The following is a 25452-nucleotide window of genomic DNA, read 5'->3' as shown; positions in this document are numbered from 1 at the left end:
ACTTAACTAATAATGTGAGCAGGATTTGATTCTGTATTGATTCTATATGTAATATAGAATGTAAATATGTGATCTAGGTCTGAACTAACACAGTTGTGTTTTTAAAAGGAGCAATGTATTGTTCATACCCTCTTTGCTTATTGCTTATCAGGTTTACTAGAAAGCAGTACAAGGCTAAAACCTCATGAAGCTCAAAGCTACAGAAAGAAGGCATTGTGGGTTTCCTGGGTCTCCATTATTGTCACACTGGCTCTTGCAGTGGCTGCTTTCAGTGAGTATTGGGAATATTTTAAATCTTCACACCTCTTCCTTTTTGTTTTTCTTTTGGGCTTTCAGAATTTCTCTCTGTGGAAGCTTTCTTATGTTTTTTCTTCACAACTGCTAAAGAGGTTTCTCTCTAGTCTGCCTGTGTCTGCATGGTGCTTATAAATTAGTAAAAATGTTGGTTTTTTTATGCAGTGGATAGGGTTGTTGAAGGTCGGAGAAAGAAACAGGAGATGTTGATTCCTGCTAGCATTTGTGCATGTGGAACTGTTCATTTTACAGAATAGTGTAAAAGTCATTATGCAGTGGATTGCCTTTAACCAAAGAGGTCAAATATGACAAGTCTTAATACACCTGGGATCTGTAGTGGGAATTCTATAATAAAGAATAGTGAATGGTAAGAGAGAAATATATAATTTATCTGTGTTACACTGAAAGATGCCCTAACATAATGCTAATCTGGAGGACAAATACCAGTTTTTTTTTAAGCCAGTGTTTTTCTTTAAGTTTCAAGACTATTGTCTAGTTTACCTTTACACAAAGAATTTGAAAGAAAACCCCAAACAAACCCCTTTTATATGGAAGAAATTAAATATATTTCTTTTATTTCAAAATAGGAACAAATGTTAACATTGTGTAGATAAAGATATATTTTAGTTCAATGCAAATTTGTAAAATACCAGCTTTCTGTCTTGGTCAATTACGTGACACTGTGTTACTGTAAGGACAAAAAGAAATGTGGAATCTGGAACAAAATCTTTCCAATGGCACATTCTTTGTTTAAAAGAAGGAAAACCCGAAGTGACTGGATTTACATGTTTATATAAAGAAAAGGAAAGCTGTCTAGAAGACAAGACATCTAAGATGTCTCAAAGCATCATTCTTCAGCTTGATAAAGACAGACTTGTGTTCTTTTTTTTTGTTCTTTCTTTTTGTTTTTATTGAAGCTGCAGCAGCATGTGTTTTATTATTCTAATCTGCAGCATACGACCTGCTGCTGGAAGTTGGTGTCAGCTCCCAGGAGAGATTATTAGAATCTGACCAAATGGTCTCTGAAAACTCAATGTATATTGATTTGGAGTGATTTATATAGAAACACAGGTACAATAACTTGATGAAAAAAAAAAGAGAAAAGATAAAAGAGAAGGAACACTTAAAAGCAGAATCTAACACTGTAAAGAATTTGAATGTTAACCAGAAAGTCGGACACTGTGAGTTCCCATTTTGTTCTGCTTCATGAAAATTCAATAGTCTGTCTTTGCTACTGAAGTAACATAAAAGTAAATACTGTGTTACAAAAAAATAACTTTGTTACTATTAACAGTATAATTTTAGGGAATATTGAAATGACTTAATTTTATTTTACGCTTTCATTTACCAGAGTTGCAAGACATAAGTATAATATGGGTAACTAAACCCTCCGTTTCTTTTAAAAGGGTCTTTTTAAACGTTTTGCAAGACTAGTTAGACTACCTGAAAGCTTTTATTTTCTGTTTTCCTTATTTGTGGCAGTCTGGTAGAAATCCTACAGAAAAGAAACAGCAGAGAAGGTAGTACCTGCCTGGATATATTGTGACTGCATACTCAGCTGCAGTGGATAGGCATTGAAGTAGTGAGATCAGCAGTTAGTAGTAGACTAATTGTATGTTTTTTGAATGTACCTTCTCTTGTGGTTTGAAGAGGCTAAATTCATGAAGAATAGAAGAGGAATCAGCACACGTACTCATATTAAATCTGAAAGGAATCTCTTAATAGACAGTTGACAGCTAACTTACATGCTACAAAAGCATTGACGGGGCTTTTGATACACTTAGTATTAAAACTTTTTATTGTTTGAGAAAATACAGTGATTCTTCTAGAATCACTTTATTTCCCCATCCAACTTCAGCAGTTCTGCTCAGTTTATTGTCTCACATTGGCTGCTTTCTTCTTTTGTGCTGTCCTTTTAGCAGGTGCCTCTAGCCAATCCATGAGTTGGGAAACATGCCAGGTGACTAGAGTTTGCTGCCTGTTTGATATAAATTACTAGTTATCACTTTGGGGTGTCTGGTGCTGCCAATTCTTTGCAAACACCTGCTATTTAAAGAATCCTGTTTCCGTTTTACCTTGTCTGTAATAGTAAAGTGTTAGCAATACAGCCCTGATGTTCCATTTCAGTGAAAAATGCTGACCTGCTGTGCTAATTGTCGGGCTACACTGACTGTATTCGCACTACTCTTTATGATTCCCCTATAAATTCTTCCTGTAAGTTTCTGTTTTATCCTGTTACAGGCTTTGAAATGCTTTCTTGCAAGTGTATCTTATGGTGCTGCTTTTGCAGCAGCACATGATATAGTAAAGATAACAGGCCAGGGAACTGGCAGTACTTGGTAACTGTGACTGAAAAAATGGAAGGCATGGAAGGTAAGAAAAATACTAAGGGGAGTGATACTCATATGCATGGTTTGTGTGGAGAGTGCGAAAATGATTCAGGAGCCTCCTTTTCCAACCAAGTGTTTGTAATTAGACTACCTTTCCTTTTTTATGGTCTGCCCCCCTCCCTTGGGTGCTGCAGCTTGATCACCTTCCTTCCTTTCAAGACTAGGCTAGGTGCTTCCAATGCTAGATTTTTCCATCATTAGAGTAAGCTGGAATGGTTTATCTTCACTGGTATGAGATGTTTTCTTTTGGTGGTATTATGAAGATGCCCCAGCTGAACTCTGATCTTCTTTCACTTGGTAATATTGAAATGGATTGATAAATCTTAAGTTGATCTGAATACATAAAGTAGTTTCCTTATTACATATGGTGCATGAGGGTGAGATCTTTTGATGCAAACTCGGTGTGTTAGACTTGGTATTAAAAAGAACCTGTGAACAGTGTATAAATTCAAATGATGATATACTTATATACATGTCATATATTAGCTACGTAACAGGTGTATAGTATGTATTCTCTTGGGGATGGGCTGTTTTGTGGCCTAAAATACTGGAATGCAGAAGATGAAATGCTGATGTATGCATCAAAATATGTTTGGTCTCTAGCTTTGGAAAGCTAAACCAGGCTAGGCTGTAGCAGAATGGCTGCTTAAGGGAAAATGAAATCGTCATCTTTCATTCACTAATATTGAGAAGTAGGACATACTCAGACCATAAAATCAGCTTTCTCCTTTAGCTGATATAACAGAACTGTTACTATCAGGTACTTAATATGCTTACTTTTACTGCGGAAATGCTGTACTTGTAGAAGACCATTTGAAAGTTTCAGCTGCTGTCTCTAAATACAACTCCTGCACTGTGTGGTAATCACTGTGGTCCCATTGGCTTGGAGTGCTGTTGAAGGTGTTGCTGTCCAGCATATAGTTGTACAAGGCTTCAGTAAAATATTTATAGACTTAAACCTTGAGGTCACTGGAACCCTATGATACTGTCTTTAATGGCTGAAAGTTAGGCTTTCTTACAGTGACATTTGTGGTTCTGTGAGGTACTTTTATGGTCAGATGCTGGGCAGTGGCTGATGAGCCTTCGTTTCCATGCTGCCTGAAATATGCATGCTTGTAGGATTCTCATGAAGAGTGGATTTACATTTTATAAATATATAGTCATAAACTGAGACTGAGCATGATAAAAGTTACTAAACTGAACATTAAATTCTTCCTTGGCACCCCAAGTGAGTGCTGGAATAATAATTTTAATATAGTTGTTTCTGTTTTTAAATAATATAGCAACAATATGAACATCTTTTTTTTTTTTTGCAACATATATTTGTGTATAAGGCTTGAGTCTAAATAATTTCATAATAGCTACTTCCTGTAGCTGCAGTATTGTAGGTTCACATTGAGCCCGGTTTCAGAATCATAATAGAGGATGAGGGACTATTACAGGTGGAATGGAACTTTGGTGTCTTGAAACCCATTACTCTTAGTTTCTTACATTTATGTTACTAAAACATAATTTTGAAAAATACACAAATATAGCTTTTGCTGTTATAGTTTCATTTCTGCTCAAGCAGCTAGCCTCTGGTAGTATTCTCAGAGCAGAAAACAAACTCTCATTCTGTCTGGTATTTCTTGTCCAGTAGACTTGTGATTCACAGAAAGTAGCCTGTTCGTTCATCTTCCTGATTTGATTAGCTAAAATTGTTTCACAGTGAGTGGAGTAGTCATATCAATATATCTAAACAACATATAGACCAAATTCTGCACTAAAAGCGCTCTTTGTAGTCAGAGATTGAGTAAAGATTTAGAATGTATGCCTTTGTTGTAAATCTCGGCTTTGTAAAGGGCTTTCGTGAGGTGGAACTTGCAGCCAGCCTGCCACAGTGTGGTCAGAGTATGCCTGAATAGGCCCTGCATGCTAATGCATCAGAGAGGGAGTTGGTGCTGGGCTGTTTGCAAAATGCTGGGGAAATAGCAGGCAGCTCGTGAGCTCTGTCCTCATGGCTGCTTTAGAGATCACTCCTTTTAGATCACCACAGACATATTAAAGGGTTTAGTTTTATAGAAATAACCAAGAACTTGAGTGCAACAATAGGTCTGTGATTTGAGCTCTTGTCCTGGTAGGTGTTTAGTCTGGTGTAGTAAATACCCGATGTTATTTTGAGAAGGTGAATTTTAATCTATGTAGTATCTCAGATGGAAACTTGGTAGATACGATTCTGAAAGTGAGAGTATTTTACAGGATTAGCTATTGGTGGCCTACGGATAAGATATTACAAGTAAATGCAAAGACACTGACATTCTGATTTTGTATACAAAACCATTTGTGTTTCAGAATGAATTACTGAAAAATTGTTTAGTGAAGTGATGTTTCACACTGGGATTAGAGAGGCATTTTGTTTGAAATGCATGGTCCATATGCTAAGAAATTTCAGGTTAGAGCTTGCTTTCAGATGAAAGCTTCATGCTAGTTCTGACTCTGACAGATTCAAATACCAGCAAACCTTAGACAGTATGGTTCTAGGTCCACTTTCTTCATTGGAATGACTGAATTGAGTCATAAAATCTCATTTCGTTTAGTTGTAGGACGACTGCTGATTTTCCTCCCTTATTATGCTACTCTGGTGCACTGCAAATGGAGTTACCTGGGACAAATATTGAGTGACTGAAGGTGTTATCCTCTGGATGCTTGGATGTGGATGCATTGATGTAATCTGTCACTTCTCATCTCAGGTGTACTACTGAGACAACCACGATGGGGAGTGACTATATTAATTTATTGATAAATACATCATTTTCCCAGTGACCTATTCCTATTCTTGCTTTAAAAATTAAATTTATGTGGGTTTTCCCTTATGTTTGTACAATACTTAGTGTACCCTGGGCGCAGCTGTGAATAATAATGCTATTACTAATAAAGCATGTAGGTGAAGACTCATGGTTCTGATGCTCTTTAGTTTGGATATCCAGTTCAGCATGCTTTAAAGGTCACTGAATTTCAGACAAATGATGGGCATTCAGAACTCAGGCCTGTTTTAGATTCTGTGGGTACCTAAAATTCTCCAGGATCACTGACCACATGAAAAGTCTTGATCTTTGTGTTTTCCCTTCCAGGAGCTATACAGAATTGCATTTCTCACTCCTAAAGACCTGAGGCCTAAGAGGTGTTTTTTTTGGTGTGTTTTGATTTTTTTTATTTTTCGTAGAACGCATTATGTTTATTCACAAAGTTACATTTCAAGTCACAAGAGCATGCAGACACTTGAAACCAAGGAAAGGCTAAATACAGAATAGAACTGCTGTGTGATAGTATGCAGGTCCCTAATTTTGCATATTTCTCAGGACATTTAATTATATCAGTTACAAAAAGACAGATGCTTCAGGGCTGTAGTCCCACAGAAGTGTTAATGAAATATAGATCTTAAATTGCCAAGGTAGAATTCTGATATTGGTGACACTTGTCCAAGCCTATTGTCTTCGTTATAGTTGCATCACTATAGTAAAAAACTGAGTTTAGTCTTAACCATGTTAAGTGAGAGTTCTAAACGACAAAAAAAATCCATTGCCAGTGCAGCACTGGCAAAAGATAGCCTTTTGCATAGGTCAGTCTGTACTTAGTAACAGTAAAATGCAATTTTAATTCATTGAAAATTAAATGAGAGGCCAGTAAGGGCCTATCTTTTTTTAGGCATACGAAACTCTGACTTTCTTGGGAGGAGAAAATAGCATATGGATGTCAAGTTCAAGACTGATAGCTGTTGAACAGAAGTACAGGTCTAAAATCTGCAATGCTTCACACGTCATGAAATCTTTTCCTTAGTTGGCAGGCAAAATTATGATAGAAGTCTGTGAAATCTAGAACAGGCTATATAATGATCTCTGTCTATGTATTTGAACAGTAAACAATTTAAAAAAATAGTTGCTGTGGTAGAAGTTACAAAAACAACTGAGTTTGTTTAAATGCTAACTTTTAAAACATATGAGTCTGTTGTGGTTTTGCATTAGAGAATTGTAATTTGATCATTCCTTGTGCTAAGTGCTGATTCCTTTCTCATGAGAGAAGATCATCCCATAGAAATTTGAAATTAAAACAGGATGCTGATTTTGAGGGAAAACTAGCTCTATGACATCATTTCATGAAGAATGAGGTACACACAAGTATCTTATGTCTAGGCTATTTAGTGTGAAAATCATTAGCACAATTCTTTCCTTTGTTGTTTTATTTTTCCTGTCTGAGGCTGTGGTAGGTTTTTTTTGTGCAAGAGTCTGAAATAAGTCTGTGCAGTAGACCAGTAAGAACAGTAATGTCCTTTAAATGAATTAACATCTATATTATATTACCTAATTTATACCATATAAAATACATATGATTTACCTATTCTAATAGATATTATATTTATTTTATAGCGGGACATTTTAGACACGTGAAATTTGGTCTTTAGTTTTGCAGTCAGATCTCTGCTAGGATTCCATTAAAGGCAACTTAAGTGTTTGATGATTCAGAAGTTCCAGCTATGAGAATACAGTTGTGTAGCAAGGTACAATATACAAATAAGGTAAATAACTAGGCAGTGTTAAGTAATTGAGCTGGTGTCATGGATCCTAATCATATCTCTGAAGGAATTATGCTGTGCCATTAAAGACAGATGTAGGTAGGGGGGTGAATTTGCATATGGGAGAAGAGCTGAACTTGTAATGGGGAATGTTTTAGGCATGCCGCTTGGCAATAACTGGGTGGTGTAGGAATGATGTGCCCTACAGCCTTCCCTATCTTGTAGTGGATGGAAAAATGTGTATCTTGGTTAAAAATAGACAAAAATAGTTAAAAAAGGAAGTAATATGAGGTTTATTACATGCGATTGGTATTAACTGCTGTCCATCAAAAAACTGTTTGACTTTTTCTGTACAAAATTGAATTTAAATAATCCTCTAGTGCGAGTCTCAATTGCTGCTTTTTAATAGGTATACAACATAGGTTAGTGGTTGTACATCTGCCATTTGAAGGAACATCACTGCAGTCTTAAAAGTAAAATGTTTTTTCAGTAAGTCATTGTAATTTGTTGTTTCTGGAGCTGAAAATCAAGATTAATGAAAGAAAATGGATGGTTAATATTCATCGTACAGTATCACTTTATTGTTTGAAGTTTCTTAGGTTGTAAAGCACTAATGTGTAAACTTCCCTGACAGCAGTGGAAGTGATGAAAATCAGACTTTCTTAGGTTTTCTTTACTTCTGCCAGAAATTTTAAAATGTTTGTGTGTTTTAACTTAGTAGACAACAAAATGTAAACTTGTACCAGATTTAAATTTTTTAATAACATTTATAACTTCTGCTTTACTGGGAGGTTGATAGTGCTTGCTGTTTACTACCTGTCACTTATTTTCTGTGACTTTTCAGTAACAATGTTTGAGTTCCTTTCCCTGAAAGTTGAAAATTTTGATAAATTTTAATACTTTTTCAGTATATAATTTTATTTACCGATGACTCATCTTGTTTTGGTATGCCTGCACTGTAGGAGGACTCAGTAACAGTAAAATAATAACATAGATAATATTTCTTTTTTTACAATGCAATATAGCTCCCAGCAGATCTATAGCATATTGCAATAGAGCATACTGTTGTTTAGCTGACACATGTGCTTCCCTGTTGCCAACTCTGGTGAAGTAATGGTGGTGCTAGATGAGAAATGGGAGTGTGTGAGAAACTGTGAGTATAAGTAGAGTGGTAGTGGAGAAAATATAATGGAGGGTGGTGATGTTTGACTAGATGGCACTACCGCTTCTGAGGTTAATAACCCAGTATTAACTGAAGGACACTTATGTTTCTAGAAAATACCACTGGCACGAGTGTAAAACTTGTGTCCTAGATACTCCTGTTTGATACATGCTTTTCCTTTGAGGAAAAGGCAAGCTAATACCGATCTTGTGAAAAATTCAGTTTGGTAAATTAATCTACTGTTTAATTTGACAAAACTATTATTTATCGTTATAGGTGATAAACTGTACTAGAATCCCATTATGCTCTGTTAAACAGCTGTGCTTGTCCACTGTAGTGCTGTGCATTTCTGGTGCATTGTAAAATGATGTGTGTGTGTGTGTGGTTTGATCAATCTGTTACTGTAGTTACTGAAAATATTACACAAATGTTTGTCTAAAATAAAAACAGATGAAAATACTGTGTGGTTGGGTTGTTTGGTGGTGGTGTTTTTTGGTGTTTTTTTTTTCTGGTTTGGGGTTTTTTTTCATTGAGGGGATGGTACTCGGATGATAAGGGTATGCAGTTGTTCTGATCTCTGTTTTGCATTCATAGATTTTGGTATCCTGTCAAGCAACTGTAGTGTCAGTTGGTCAAGTCTTTCAGGTTGAAAGATTGGGAAACTGATACATTGTATTAAAAGGGTAGAGCAACCTGGTCAAATTAGTTTTGTTCAAATTAGGATTATCCTAAGTCTTTGGTAAAGACTGAAACCAGGTCTGGAGATTGGGGAAGGGAAGATAACTTTTAATAGATGCTAACCTTCATTTACAAACCAGCCTTCTCCAGAAGAACCACAGAGAGCTCCTAAGTATCTCATCTGACTTTTGTGTATGACCCATTCTTTTTTCTCTGGATGTGCAGAAAAAGGGACAGATAAGCTTAGATTCAGAGTTAGAAGAAGTAGATTAGTCAGTCCTTAGTCAAAGAAGGGTGACCAGAAGTAACCAGCTGGTATTTTTGCTAGACAGAAAAACTGCAGAGGAAGGGGGATAGTCTGAAAAATACCATAAAAATAGTTAGACAAGAGGCATCTGCCTTCCAGGAACTGCTGCAGAATAAGTGGCTTTTGGTTGCACCGTGAACTGTGCCTTTCTGGAGAAATCTCTGGGCCAGTTTCATGCTAGGTGTGATGCTGAGAACATGAGTAAGATCTACTGCAGAAAAGGATTCTCAGCTGAATCCTAAACAAAGATTTCTTGTCAGATGTGAAGACTGTTTATCTTCTGCTTTTATAGATTATTATCAAGGTACCATTAAGTATAATGTATCTTTTCAGTTTACCAAGGTGAAGGAAATATACCTCTAAGTGCATTGTCCTCAGATCACATTTTTTAATGAAACATTTCAGTGGCCAAAGAATGACAGTATTTCCCCAGGCTCTGAAAAGAAAAATCTCACATTTTGAAAGAAAGATTTATTATCGTTCAGTGGGAGATTTAATAAAATGGAAATGCAGGCTACAGTGTCAGCTAGGATGTGTAGCTGGGGGAAATAAAAGTAGCTCCATGCATTCCCATTATGGGAGGCTTGATAGAAAACTGATAGACAAGTTAAGGTATGCTTGAAATACTGAAGCCCAAATTAGGAGTCAGAAATAGCATTTTGTGGAAACCACGTAACTTACTTTGCCTTGATCAAAAGCATGATTTGTGATCCTTCCATGATAAAATTGCTATTCCAACGCAACAAATGGCTGCAGATATTTAATAATAGATTTGTGGTGATTGGAACAGTTAAATTCCTATTTGGTGTGAATTGAGTTAATCCTAGAAAAAAAGTTTCTAACAGATCCATGGAAAACATAGGGTGGAGCTAAGTAACCAGCATCAGACCAGGAATGGACATAGAAGCTAGTGACAAAACTGACAGTGATTGTAGTGGTGGCAGGTCACTTCCGAACTGCATAGCGAAGAGTTACTTTTTCTTGTGCTGTTCAGTTTTCTTGTAAGACAGCCTGTACTAGCATTGCTTTATGTTGATCAGTTTGCATGTGTGTAAGTGCATGCTGCTAGGGATGCAGAAAGGCAGATGAAAGGCATCAGTCTTAGCTTGTTTTGTAAGAGAATGAATGAGGGCAATATGTGTGCCTGGAAGATTATTGTCTACCTCCCGACTTGATAGACATCACTATTCTCTGACTGGCTGCTGTGACTAACATATATCAGACTATAATGTCTAACTGTGTGGAACTAATAGTACCCAAAAGAGCCAATTCGTTTGCTTATCTTTGTGGCACGTTAGAAACTAATAATAAACCATGCCTCCTTTTTATTTAGTATGACTTGATATTTCTGTGTTTAATTAGCTGCAACAAGAAAAGGAGAGATTGTTTAACGATTCTGTCTCTAGCCATGAAAAAACAGGTTAGCAAATTAATTTCTACAGATTTCTAGTTAGGGAGCTAAAATTCAGAGTTATATGTCTTTACCATATGAGTTCTGATTGTGGGAGACCCACTGTTACTGCTTCTGTATGTGTAAAAGAAAAATAATAATAAATCTGATATTGTGATATGGGCAGCAAAATGATCCAATTTTGTTATTTTGAATCGTGGTGAACACTCAAGCAAACCCTGCTCAAAGGGAGCTTTGCTGTTACTTTCTCACTAAGAGGTACTCATTGGGTTATCGTGTGTATATTTCCCTGCTGAGAAGCATCTGGTGGATGAAAACAAGACTTGGATTTAAGGGATAATGTTGCAAGTAATGTTTAATGGCTTATGGAACGTTTAGGCTTGAAATCTCCTAAATACACTTAAAGTAATTTATAGGGACAGATCTTCAGTTGACGTACACAGATCTGTTGACTTCCATGGGTTTATTTATCTGGGCCTAAAGCTTATGGCAAATGATACGATGAACTTACACTGGATGAGGTGTTTTCAGACTTAGAGCTTCTTTTAGCATTTTATTGATAGTAACACTTGTGTCTCATTTTTGTGAGATAATACTTGCTTAAGGCAGCCTGTTTAAACTTTTGCAGACATTTTTAAATGCTGAGGAAAAAAGGTGAATTAACACTAGCTTGCATCCTGCTAGGTTCAGAGACCATGCCAAGAATTTCCTCCAGGGACTATTCTAACCCTGGGCATAGCCCAAGCTTTCTTTGTAGGCTTGGGAAAATGATTTTACTGCTGTGAGCTTGTTCTCCATCTGTACACATCAGGTTTTGATACATGAAAAAAATTGCATTTTCTGCCAAAAAATTGCAGTGTTTTGCTCTATAGTAGTTGACACGTTTATGTGTATCCCAGGTCTTCCACAGTGACAACGTGTTCTGAATTTTGTATGTACAATTCTAGGCAGGGGTTGCAGCCTGCTTCATCTCAGTACTGAACCTACTGATTTGTGGGATAATTTCCATGGTTTGTCGTGGCTTACCTTGTGAAAACTATTTCAAGTTCACAGAACTTCCAATGCTGTAATGCTTGTGATTGGATGTGTTTAAATGTATTAGACTAGTTGTGGCCTGGGCAGTAGTAACTTCACAGTTGAGTGATGTGTTTTGTGGTGGTGGGTTTTGAGGAGTGTGGTGTTACTCTTGTGTTTGCATTTTGCTGATGCAGTTAGCTGCTTCTGCTGACCTGGAACAGAGTAAAGGCTCTGCTAAACAGTTAAGAGGACAGGACTGTGCATTTGGGTATGGTGGTGGGTTTTGTTGGAGTAGATTCACATTGTGCAGTGTCTCTCAAGGTTCATGAAGTGAAGTACTTAGGGACATGGATCTTTTTCTTTTTTTTTATTTTTTTCTCCCTCCACCCCATTCATAGATGGTAGAGAAAGGTAAATGCTATTAACATTTACTTTTCAGTGCTGGGAAACTTACATTTCCTCTGTTTCTTTGAGTAACCATTTTTATTGATCAGATAGATGTTGGAAAGAACTTCTAGAACTTAAAACTGCTGTCAAATGAGTGCTACTGAGAAGGAAAAAAGTAAAGAAAGCTAGGAAATAACCTGCCTTGAGTTCTAAGTGCATGAAGTTTTTGAGATCAAGGAAGAGATGCTTATAGAGGATGGCAGTTTAAAAGATTTTAAAGTGTCTTTGGGCAGCAAGTTAGTTGGTTTTAACCATTGGTAGTTGTCAGGAACACATTAGTGAGGCCTTGACTTTCAGGAAAGAACATGGTTTTTTAGCTGTATGTTTGACCCAACGTTCAGTGTAACTTTTTATGCCAGCATGTCTGATGTTATTTTTTGCAGGGTATGCTAGGGTTGTTGCATGTACTTTTACTTTTTCTGGGAAAAACCTAGCCTGAGGTTTTTGTAACAAAGCTCAGCAGTCTGTGGTTGAAAAGTAAGGTCTGAAAGCTGCATCAAGAATGAGTTGGATTCCATGAGGTTACCAAATGTTTTGTCCTTTATTCTTTTCTTAATTTTTTTTCTTTTTGCCAGGATTTGAACAGGCATTTGGGGTTTGCCTGGTGTGGGCTTCTAAAACTAGGTAAGTTACATCTTTTACAGGATATATAGACAGATTGGTCACTGCATTTACTACTCTGTAAGAATCTGCTCATAATTTGTAACCGTGTTGTGAGTATTTTTGGAGGCTTTGCCCAGGAAAGTGAATTGGGAGTCTAGTGGTCAGACTAGCTACAGCATGTATGTCCCTAAATATTGCAATGGTGTTGGAGGATGTCCCCCTAATCCTTGTAGCTGGAAAACTAAGCAAGCATCTATTTATGAAGGCTAAGGAAGTCTACCGAAGTGAATATAGATTCTGTCTACCAGAATGGTATCCCTGAAGGTTTTCTTAGGTGGCTGAAAGTTTGTATCCACCTATTTTAGAATGGAGAAGACAGTCTCTCCCTATTGTCTTAGAACCATGATAAACACTTTTCTGCATATAAAGTTTCACTTTGTATCTCCTCCTGGTATGTGTAGAGTTCACTGTGAAATAAATGCTGTTTTGCAGTGACTGTTAGGCACACTGGAGTTTAGTGAATTTGGTGATTTGTTGCTCTTGCTATATGCTGTATGCATTTTCTGCATAGGCTTCCTGCTGCAATGCAGTTTTCTGCTGAGCAGAAAAAAACCTTGCAAAATTTTGCTCTTACGAAAAGCAAGCCAAAATAATGTGCAAACTTCTGTAGTACAGGAGAAAAGGTTTGCTAAATATAGTCCAATTTAAACAAACAAACAAAAAAAAAGCACCCCAAATACTGTGTTAAGTTTGTTTAAAAATTCAGACAATCTTATCACTGATGACATTTGATCATTTTTCATGATCAAATGCACATCACTTATTGAGTGTACTAGATACCTGTTTCTGTGATGATTTATTCTTTTTTGAGCTTTATACTTGTCATTATGATGTCTGGCATGGAGAGGAACTGCAGGTACGAAAGACTTGTCTTGCCTAATCTAATATCCTCAAGGTGCTCAGCACCCTGAGCTGGAAGAGAGGGACAAGGAGCAGCTGAGGTCCCTGTAGTCCAGGAGGAAACGGTTAGTGACTTGCTGCTCCACTTGGACACACACAGGTCTGTGGGGCCGGATGGGACCCACCTGAGGGTGCTGAGGGAGCTGGGTGAGCGCTCACCCCGCCGCTGCCAGCCATTTACCAGCAGCCCTGGCTCACCGGGGGGTCCCGGCAGGCTGGGGGTCAGCCAGGGTGACCCCACCGGCGGGAGGGGGGATCCGGGGAGCTGCAGGCCTGTCAGCCTGACCTCGGTGCCGGGGCAGGTGCCGGGGCAGAGCCCCCCGAGTGCCATCCCGCGGCACGTGAGGGACAGCCGGGGGATCCGGCCCAGCCGGCGCGGGGTTATGGAAGGCAGGTCCTGCCGGGGACCCCGATCTCCTCCTGTGACAGGGAGAGTCCCTCAGCGGGCGCGGGAGGGGCTGGGGGCTGTGCCTGGGCCTTCGTAAAGCCTTTGCCAGGGTCTCCCGCAGCATCTCCCGGAGGAACCGGCTGCTGTGGCTGGGGCGGGTGTGCTGGGCGCTGGGTCAAAAGCTGCCGCAGGGCCGGGCCCGGCGAGCAGTGGTGGGGGGAGTCACATCCCGCTGGCGCTGGGCACATGGGGTGTCCCCAAGGCTCAATATTGGAGCCAGTTCCGTTTAATATTTTTAAACAGAAGATGTTATATTTAATATTGACGATCTGGATGAGAGGCTTGAGTGTACCCTCAGTAAGTTTGCAGATGACACCGTGTTGGGGTGCAGTGTTGATCTGCTGGGGGGCAGGAAGGCTCTGATGGGTGTCTGGGCAGGCTGGGCCCATGGTCCAAGGCTGGTTGTGTGAGGTTCAACCAGGAGAAGCGCCAGGTCCTGTATTTGGGTCACAACAACGCCACGCAATGCTACAGGCCCAGGGGAAGTCACACAGAGGAGTTCTTAAGGATGGAAAATTACATGCTAACAGTAAATCTGTTGGGCCTACAGGTCAGGTCTGAGAAGGTTTTGGTGTCCTACATGTCACAAGTCATGGTTGTCAAGTCTTTGAAACAGACTTTGTTTACAGATCTACCTTCAGTCCGGTTTCTTTGTTCTCATGTACACTGGCAATGCTTGGTTTCCCTGGCATGAAGAAAAGCCAAAGGCTTGTCTAGTCATCATATGGGCAGATGACTCGAGTGCTTTTAAAGATAGGACGTTTTTGTTTTTGCTCTCCCCTTGTGTATTCTTAGGTTTACCATGTAGAGTAAAATCCTGTTGTTTTGCTGTATAGAGGTGAGAACAATCAGTCTTTCTTTTAATGACAGTCTTAAAAATGTAGGTGGGTCTGAGGGTTTCCATGACTTCCATGTAATTCAAGAGAGCAGACATACTTCCAGTTGGAAAGGAGGGATGAAATCCAGTGATGTCAACGCTAAACACAGGTGGAAACGGACTCTCTTAAGTAGATAATCCAGAGCAAAACCCACCAAACTTGGCATCACACTGCTTTATGAACGGCGAGGTGATAAGCAGTCATCCTGTCCTACATAGTACAGGGCACATGGGAAAACAGATTGTACAATTGGGTTGCAAAGAAGCTGCAGGACTAATAATTTGGTTTGGAAATCTAATAGGAATGTATAAACACAAGCATGCAGATACTGGGATTTAAAGCAAGAGTACAAACTATTTGGCATCTTGCTAAGTGCTATGTAATAAGGCATTACTCTGCATGGATGTAGTGTTTTTGAAAACATGGTTTCAGTTTCAGAGGAATTAAGCTCTCAGGAGAGTTGGGGCAGCTAAGGGACAAAGGTTATAAAACCAGGCTTGCACTCTTGTGCACTACAGTCGATTCCCTTGTTGCTTGGCACAGTTAGCAAAGTTGCTTATGGCAGATAATGATACAAAACTGATTTAATTCAAGAAAGCATCCCAGACTGTCAGTTTTTGAAACATTCAGAAATGTTTGGAGAAAAGGCACTTCTGAAGGTGAAGAGTTGCATTTACTGATGCTCATGGTGTTGAGCTATGACTTTTTTACTTTTTTTAAAAGCTCTCATGCAACTATGAATAGGTTATTCACCAAAAGTAGAGGACACGTGAGGGCCTGACCTTTGCTTGTAACTAATCTATTTAACTGTCATTTAAGTGATACATTTCACAGTTAACTGTAGTTTAAGAAGTGATATTGCTGCCTGTGCTTTACAGGAGGTTTTGCAATTACGTAGCAGTTTTGTACCAAAAAGCAGCAGATTTGATCTTCAGTTTGAATGTGCCCATTTCTGGGAGTCCAATTAGGAGGGAATGCAAGTGGTGTGCTTTTCTTTTCCTCATGGTCTAGGATTCACATTTGCAGTGAGCTGGAACTGCAAAAAGTATTAATTACTACATGATGTAAGACCTTTTAGACCTAAATATTTACAATCTGCTTTCTACGTTCTAACTTTTTGTATGCGTATAGAATGATTTCACTAGGAGGTTAGGTAAGATGCAGGGAAATTAATGAAATGTGTCTCATTAATGATGATGCGTGGCTCTTCTACTGACAGTAATGTATCTGCCTTGATTTCACTTGTGTAACTTCATTCAGAATTGATTTTTACATTCTTGTCCTATGGTATGTGTCTTGTGATATTGAAAAAAATAAGATAAGGAAAGTCGGCATCCTGGATGAGCAGAAGATGTTGATGAGGGGGGTCCCGTTTAGGAGACACTTGGTATTCATTACTTTCACTACAATCAATAGAAATCCTTTGACGTAAGGTGACGCCAATAGGTGGGAAGATTTGACTTTGCAAAAAAATTGGATGCAATGCAAAGAACAAAAATATATAAAAGAGCTAGTTAGGTTGTGTTTTCCAATTCCCTATTCCATAGGTGCCACAAAATAAAATGAAACCAGTAAACATGCAGGGTACACTAAGCACTGTAGCTGTTTGAAAACAGCGGACTAATGAACCTAAGAATCAGTCTGCTTCAAAGAAGGATTTTCCCATTATGTAGATACTTCCAGTGAGCAATTGTTCGTGCTTTAGATGTGGGATTTTCACTGAAGCAGTCAAGCTCTGTAAATCTTGCTACTGTGGTTTAAGAAGTTATTAGTAAAGTGTCTTTAAATGTCTCCTCTGTTCCTTTGCCTCTAGATACTGTCCCTACAATGGAGTTAGCAGGCAAAGCGTGTTCATTTCCTGCCTGTGCTTCATTCACTGCTTTGTAAAGTCTAGATTTTTAAAAAAAATACAAGTTCATTTTCTTAGCTTAGGCATATGATAAGGTCTAGAAAATCTGAATTCATTTTCCAGTTCTCGTACTGGTAGGTCACTAAATTTTTCTGTCACCACATCGCATTTGAATTTTGAGGGCTGCATTCAGCTCTAGTCATCCTAATTTAAGATTAAATATTAGAAATTAAATAGAAATTAGAACTTTAAATGATAGATGTAATTGTTCATTTTGTTTTCATTGAGATACTCATATTGTATTCATAAACCTTAGTAAGATAGTGGTCTTGGGCTTTGAGATTTTCAGGAAAAAACATGTTTTTCTAAGTGTTGGTATAGTGTAGAATATGGTGTAGGATTCCACCAGTTTTAGGTAAAAATGACAATGCTAGGCAGTTATAGAAATCACAGAAATACAGAAGAAGGTACTTAGGATCTTGAAGGAGTTTAAATGTAGTTGTATGTTGTGTTGTTGAATTTCCTCCTTTTAGATTCATCTACTTAAATAAAATAATCAAGATCGTTCAGAATTTTAATATGGTCTTTTTTGATCATCTGCAGTCTTCCTACTGAGGTTGGGTGGCATGGGATCAAAACTTCCTGCTTCTGTGTCACCCGTATGTGTAACACTGTGGAATTTGCAGTAGGGATGAGAACCCTGGCCCCTCATATAGGGAAGCTTTTGTAGGATTTTTCCTCTTTCTCCAAGAGATCCAGAATGTCATTCGGTAACCGTATTAGGAATTGCAAGGAGTATTTGTTTTTCTGCATTAAAAACATTCCACTTGGCTTCTATGGGCTTTTGGGTATGTTTTCTGCCTTTGTTTGCTATGATAAAAGCTATAATTTGAATATAGTTTTCTGTTAATGAATAGCTTGTTAATTTTGCTGTGTTGAGATTCAGTGGTGTGGTGTTCAACACGAAGTGGAAGAACAAAACCTAACACCTCATGTCACAGAATTATATTTAACAGTGTTTTATGTCTCTATTGCCTCATCTGTTCCCATTCTTATTTTGGGAGAAATCTAATGGCTACTTAGAAAAACATTGCTTTTTTTGCTTCTTGCTCTCTGGAAGGACAAAAGGTTAGAGCAAAAAAGGACTGTGCATTAGCACAGGAGTGACTATTGTGTTATAGTGTCTGGAAGCAAGAGTTTTAGAAAACTGAAAAAACCAAACTCATACTGTGAAACTTAAGTGAATTCCTGTGGTTTATAGTGAGCTGAGATTTTATGGAATGTCTACAAATTAATTTATATTATTTTTTTGTGGAAGTGCTGATGATACAGAGTGGAATGTTGCCTGTGAGGCAGTGGGGACTGGTGAGAAAACGATGAGAAAAACACCCTTTGATTTTAGGTTCTTGGATTTTTAAGTGCAATTTTAGGTCCGTTTTGAAAGTCTTATGTTCTTTGATATATAACGGTGTTCACTGAGAATCAGAGAAGAAGCAGTAAGCACTGTTGAAAATGTAGCTATTCAGGTTAATTTTTTTTTTAACGTAGAGAAGAATAAAAACAGGCCATTTTTCTTCTTAGTACACAGTAACGCTGACTTACCTATAGGAAGGAGCATCATTTTTCAATCCTATGTTGTACCCTGGCATGCTCTGCTTTATAGTCCAAGTCTTTACACCCTCTGTTGCCTTTTTCCAGTAGTGGATGGAAATAGTAACAATTCACGAGGAGTGACTTACTAAACCCCATTAGCACTGCCCAGTAAGAAAAGTGCTTTAGGTCTGTAGCTTTCAGAAAAGTCTGCATTGCTGTATAGCTCATTTTATCTTTGTTCCTGCCCCCATCACTACAGCCATTCAGGCAAATTGCCATTAAAATACTGTAAGGTGTCGCATATCAGTGCACGTGAAATGCTGGCAGAAGAGACTAGCACAGCCTAGACTGTAGTTACTGTTCAGATGACATCTCTGAAATGTTGGCTTTCTCTGACAAGTGCCTGTTCAGGGGGAGCTGTGCTGAGAACGAAGCAGGTGGTCTGTTTGCTGTGTATGCCTTAGCATGTGCCATACAACTTTCCCTATCACTTCCGGAAAAGTGAAAGTTTAAGGCTGGTGCTTTCAAAGGTGTGTCCAGCCTGGAAAAAGTATGCCATTCTGGAATTTAACTTCTTTTTATTAAACTAATCGTATTACTCTGATTAAAGAACGTGAGGTCTGTTTGTCTTCAGTATTTGTTAATAACTTTCAAAGCTTTGATTATTATTTTTTGATAACAGACCCAAGTATGCGGGTCTCACTTTCCCCAAACTTTTCCCAGGCTCTCTCTTCCCAGCTGACTTGGAACACAACAAACTCAAAGGTATGTCTGACAAAGGGACACGGTTCACATATCAACAGCTACAATGCAATGAAATTTTTTTTTCAGTTTTTCTTCTCTCTAGTTGTGCTTTTTCTAATGCAGTTGCAGAGACAAATGACTGCATGGGTTTTGTTCAGCTGAGAGGCAGCTTTTGGAAAGGTTTTTTGAGACCGTGGTGTTTGGGCAGCCAAGGGAATGTACCTTTTCACTAATGCATGGCATTCTGCGTGATGTTTCTGTACCATGGCGAGCTGAGGTGTTCCTGACATGGTACAGGAATTTTTATATTAATATTATTTATTCTGTTTCCCTTGTGAAAATAGCTATTTCAGAGTACAATGAGTTTAGATATTCACAAGAAGGAAGCTGCAATGCTTTGGTTATAACATTTACTAGTATATATATTTCTCTCTATAGGTTTATTTACAGCACTTAGGAATATACTGGACATAACCTTTATGTTCCCTGGGTTCATTTACATAGGCTGTTTGAACAGCTAAGCCTAAAAATACTGCTGGATGCCGTTTTCAGTGGCTAACGGCAATACAGAAGTGTGGCAAGCCTGATTTCCCTCTTACTCCATACTGAGACAAACTTGTCTACTTGACAGATGGAAAGATGACAAAGTTTGGTCACTAACAGTTATTAATCTTCCCAGGTTTTTGTTCACCTTCTTGTTGGCAACGGCTATTGTTCACTGTATTTTATTTCATGGAGGTAAAGATCCTGAATCACACTTGAAAGCTCATATGTAGTGTCTGCCCCTAGTGCCGTGCCCACTTCCACAGATATTGGTGAAGGATCCAGAACATCATGTTACTTCTCTGTTTTGTGAAACGATGATTAAATCTGAGCTGGTTTAGAAAATAACATAGTGATTCATAATGCTGCACATAGCGCATGTTGAATTTCGAGATTAGTAAAAATAGCAGGAGTAGCTGCGTTGAACAACTGTCAAGTTTGCGAGTCCAAAATTGACAATTTCTTTTCTTTCTCCCCTGGTTGCTTGGATTATAGAAAGGCAGAGTTTAACTTTAAGGGGTGGTGTGAAAGCAACAGAACCTGGAGACATGAATTCTTCATGCATTTTCGTTCATCTGTTAGATGAAACCCCTTTTCAAATCAGAAATGTTTCTTAGCATTTTTATGAACTGAAAGATGATTTATCCAAATTAGATAAAGAATATTAAGAAACCTCCTCTCTTCTGTACTCACTGTACAAGTAATGATGTGGTATTTCTAATATTTCATGATAAGAGTTTGTTTTGCTGATGTAGTTCATAATTGCCTTTAGCTGGAGTTAGGTGTAGGAAGTGGTCTTCAAAGCAGTTGATGTTTGTTTGAATGGTTTGCAATCCATAGCAACTGAATAGCTTGTCTTTTAAAAAAAAAATAAATTAGGTTTTCCAGAAGTATGTAAGAAAGCAATTGTTTTGTAATTGAGGTTTAAAATTGAAAATGAAAGGTTGGAGGAGAAGTGATGTTATTTGGGAAAAGCATGTTACCTTAAATGCTGTTTGTTGAGTGAGAGACTGACAGTCCTAAGAAAGAAAGGAATTGTGTTTGCCTGTACTTCAGCCTCTGGAGGAGTAAAAACAAGGAGCATGCTTCTGCTTTTCTATCCCAGCTGGAGAGGATGAGAAAACAGATGCACTCCAAATTCCAGTTTTCTGTTGTGGTGCTATTTATTCTTAAAGGAAGAGGAATACAAATTTGAAATTATGTCTGCTGGACATGGTAGGTTTTTGGGACACAAATCTAATTTTTCCCCTTCAATCATTATTCTTTACATTATTTACTTATTTATTTTTTTCTGTGGGTATAAATCTTATAAAAAGTAGGGGGAAATCTTTCTCTTCTGCAGAAATAGCCTTTAGAATAAACATTCAATTAGAATTAAATTACATGCTTAATAATTTAAGATACTATTTTAGAAGTTACGAAACTGAAAAGGACTGCATGTTGCCCTTGTCTTCCACTCCCCTCTTTTTTTCCCTATTCCTGTTGTGTTCCTCTTTTTTTTTTTTTTTTTAGGTGCTGATTTGTTTTGGTTCTTGAACTATGCTTTGTTCAAGCTTAAATAGCACGTTTTAAACTGTGCTGATCACTGAACACTATTCTTTTTATTACACTATTACGATTCTTAGGTGGAAGTCTGCTGTCCAGGGTGTATTTACAGTAATTATTGACTTCAGGGGCAGGTACCTCTTCTTAGGCTGTTACCTGCATTTAAATAAGATTACCATTGATGACCTTGCCATGTGGTTTCAAGAACATTTCAACCATGTCCTCTTTTTTTCTGTGGTTTCCCTGGACCTAACTGCTGTTGTCTTGATCATGTCTCAAAACTACAGATTCAGATCCTGAGTCTGTATCTGTTGCAGTATTTTATGTTTCTGGTTTATTATGTAGCACTAGCAACCAAATGCCTGTGAATTGGATCATACTTACTATTCGGTGCCACTGGGAAAGTTACACTGAAGAAGTATCATTTGAATATTGATTTCAGAGGCCTAATTATGATTCTCAGTGCCTCAGATCACCTCTTCAAATGTTCTCCCGGTGGATAGTTTCGTATTACGTGATGTTTTCCTTAAACTGTTTAAGATGAGTTGTTACAGAAAAATTGCAGTTTGCCCCCATACCTTCTTTATTTTAAGGGAAATCAGTCTAATATTTTAAAAATAATATTTGTTTATTAATTTCAAAGGAGTCATAAGCCAGGATACTGATCTTCTATCAGGTTTGTTGTTTCCAAGATCTAACCTGCTGCGTGCCGGGCATTAGCAATTCAGGATTTCAAAACAGTGAAGTTTAACATTGTTTGTCACAGTGTACACTGTCTTAACAGGAAGTTTTTGAAATTTATGAATTTGGGTTTTGAAGTTTATGAAGTCTTGAAGTTTGAGTCAATGCTCAGTAAACATTCAGAATTTCTGTAGAAAAAAGCCTGTGAGCATTAATCAAAAGATTATTTACTACCATTTGCGAGGCATGTTTTTGCAACAAATATCTTTGGGGGGAAAAAAAAAGTTAGTTGAAGGACATTTCATTAGAATCAAAGATGAAGAGCTTGTTGTGTAGCTGAGAAGTATATTAGTGAATTACTAACAGATATTTATGTATAACCAGCATCTGACCTGCACTCTGATTTGGGCATGTGGGTTTTTTCCATGTATGAAACCACTATAATTATCAGAAAGAAAGCAGAGGATAGTAATAGTCCTCATGGGTACTTCCAATAATAAATATAATTGAGTTTACTGAGTAGTAGTCCTAAATGTGCATTGATTTTTGAAAAGAGGAAGAAATAGCAAAATTATTTCCAATGAAATATTTATTTTATTAGTGCAAGGGTTTAGAACAAATCTTATAAATTTGCAGGTCTGCTTTGAAGCAGCCTCCTGGGGGAAACTGTAGTTTTAAAAATTATACCATGAGTTAAATTTATACCAACTCAAAACACCAAACTGTGTTAACAAGCAGTGTGCTGTATAAATGAATAGATTAAAGCTATGTTTGTGTCAGAACCTGAAGGTGCTACCACTGTGGAGTTCTACACCATCAGCTTTTGCACGTCACGTCAGCTGGGTAGGATGCATTGCCATTAAAGCAGCAAGACTATCAAAGGAAGTGCCTTTGAGGTGTCTGATCTATTTCATCTGATAATTAAATTATAAATATGCAATGAACCATTCATGTGAAAAGGTTTGGTTAGGGCAGTGTTGGAAATGAAGAACTTACGTAGCAATAGACACTTCTTTGGGGGTGTACTTTCTTGATCCCTAAAACTGCATGTGTCAACAAGATGATGTTCATGGACCTAGAATAAGAAAGACCACTAAAAGAAATTATGTAGAAATTTCCAAAGTGACATGAAACTCCATGAGAGGATTACAGAGAAGCTTAATTGTCTTGCTGTCATCGGTGTTTCAAACATGTGGCATAGGACTTTCTGCTAGAAAATTTAATTTCAAAATTCCATTCTTCAAAAAAAAACAAAACCCAAACCCCCAAAACCACATAGCATTAAAGCCGAAATGTTTTCTTAACTAAAGCAAAAGCCTAGTGTGGAGTTCCAAACCAAGTAAAGTGTGTGAGAAATCTTTCCTGCAGAAATATTGAATTTAATAGGATCTAATGTACAAGGGCTGAAAGCCCTCCTTCTTGAAAAATATTTTATAATCTTGATACTGGTTGGATACTGTGTAAAATGTATATATCCTAGAATAGACCCTGTTTCCCCTACTGTAATAGGAGAATGTTTCCCTTCTGGTTTTTGTCTCCCAGATGCAGTGTTACTACTTGATAATTTTAAGTTACCCCAAGTTTTTCATATGTTTGTTTCATAATACTGATTTTTTTATCATCATATATAGTCTTTTAAGACCAATTAAACACTTGTTCCTGGAGGGAATGGTTGGTCTGCATGCTTTGCTGCACTAGTGACTTCATAGCAAGAGCTTTTCTGGTTCTGATTTTGCAAGTTGAAAACATTTGGAGGAACTTGAAAATCTCACTTGTATTTTTGGTAGCTAATATTTTGCCTAAGGGGAACAGCTCCTTCCAACTTATGCAGTGATTATTTCCTATCCTGGAATAGTGCCTTCTGATGTCTTAGCATTTGGTAGTACAAGTGATACTTGATATAAATTATTCAGTGTTCTTGAAATATAATTTATAACATAATACAGTATAGTCTTGCTGGTGGCTGCAAGATATACTTGGCCTGTGGGCTTACTTTGTGCAGACCTGGACCAAAAGTACTAAAGAAAGCGATGAAACAGCAAATGGCAGGGGAGGAAAAGTGGTGTTTCCTTGCTGCTCAGCTACCTTGTAGTTGTTCTCTGGTTTTCTGCTAATGTTGTCCCTTTGGACAGTCACCATTCACTCTTCTGATTAAACTAGTTATCCTTCTCTCAGCTGAGTGTCTGTGTATAAGCCACAGCAGCTGAACTGATCACCTCACCTGCAAAGGAGAAGGTTCGAAGCTTCATTGGAAAAATAAACTTTCTCAGTGGATCTGTTAAGATGATCACATGTTTTATTTAGGTTTATGAGCAAATGCATTTCAACTCTTGGACATCTTTGACATGTATTTGCTCATGCAGGTCTCACTCTACATGCACAGAAAGAGGTATTTGAGTAATTTTGTATATCTTTAAGGAGTCTTACTGTAGTTTAATCACAAGGGTCTGTTAGGACAACACTGGTTCTCCAGACATGTCTTCAATGAAACCCAGAAATTAATAAGAAACAGTATCTGAAGTTCCTGTCTTCTACAGAATAATGTTGTGCTTTGAAGAAAGAAACAGGTAAGTTGTTGATCATTCTGTGTGCCCCTTCTGAAGTAGTTTACAAATTAAAACTTAGGCTATGGACTTAGATGTCTGATATCAATCAGGCTGGCATGAAGAACCTGAGCACTTTTCAGTATTTGCTCTTCTAATGCATTTAAATCCATAAAAATATGGAGCTGCATAGGCAGCCCGTAGACTGTTGGTATACAGTTTAAAGAAGACAACCATCAGACTTTTTTTTTATAGCTGGGCTTTGTATTTTTGTTAATTGGATAGTGCTGGGTAATGCATGTATATTGAATTGCCCTATTATCATTAGTGGGCTTTGCAGAGCAACACAAAAGCCACAAATACAGAACATAAATACGTCAACAAAATCATTTTAGTGAGGCTCATTTAACCTTATTTAGTATTAGAGAGATCACTTATAGAAGGTTATGAGATATTTCAGTTATTGTTTGTTGCTTTGACTTTTTCATGGAAGAGACTGCTCTTTGGAAGCATAACAGGTTTTCTGCTTTAAAAAGTGATTAAAGCTAACCAATAATTGGACTTCATTGCTGACGTTAGAGTTACAGAATATAGTAGAGAATTTTGTAAGGCTTTGCTTGAACTGCATGCAACATGGTTAACTGGACTTAAAACACTGCAAAAATGGTAGCCTAGAACATCCTTGCTTCCCTCCCCATCCCAATTTTAGCATCCTTGTGACAATTTTGAGTGCCCTGGCATAATTAAAATTCACTTTAGGGCTTACTAATATACAACATCTACTGTCTCTGTAAGGAGACAACTGGAATA

At 37.8% G+C, this 25452-nt stretch overlaps 1 protein-coding gene across 2 annotated transcripts in view; it reads left to right on the top strand.

Annotated features, from left to right (window-relative positions):
- The window catches only part of TMEM163 (transmembrane protein 163), a 101792-nt gene that overhangs the window by 5481 nt on the left and 70859 nt on the right, over positions 1 to 25452 (top strand). The window contains exon 2 of one of the 2 annotated variants that reach the window (XM_056348626.1): positions 152 to 271. The exons of the other annotated variant lie outside the window; for it this stretch is intronic. Within the exon in view, the coding sequence (XP_056204601.1) occupies positions 152 to 271 (120 nt within the window). The remainder of the gene's footprint in view (positions 1 to 151; positions 272 to 25452) is intronic. 2 annotated transcript variants of the gene reach the window in all.

Source organism: Falco biarmicus, chromosome 8 (assembly GCF_023638135.1).
Source record: "Falco biarmicus isolate bFalBia1 chromosome 8, bFalBia1.pri, whole genome shotgun sequence".
In the NCBI taxonomy this organism is placed as follows: Eukaryota; Metazoa; Chordata; class Aves; order Falconiformes; family Falconidae; genus Falco; species Falco biarmicus.
The sequence above is the reverse complement of the archived record's forward strand: the minus strand, read 5'-3'. Positions and strand labels throughout refer to the sequence as shown.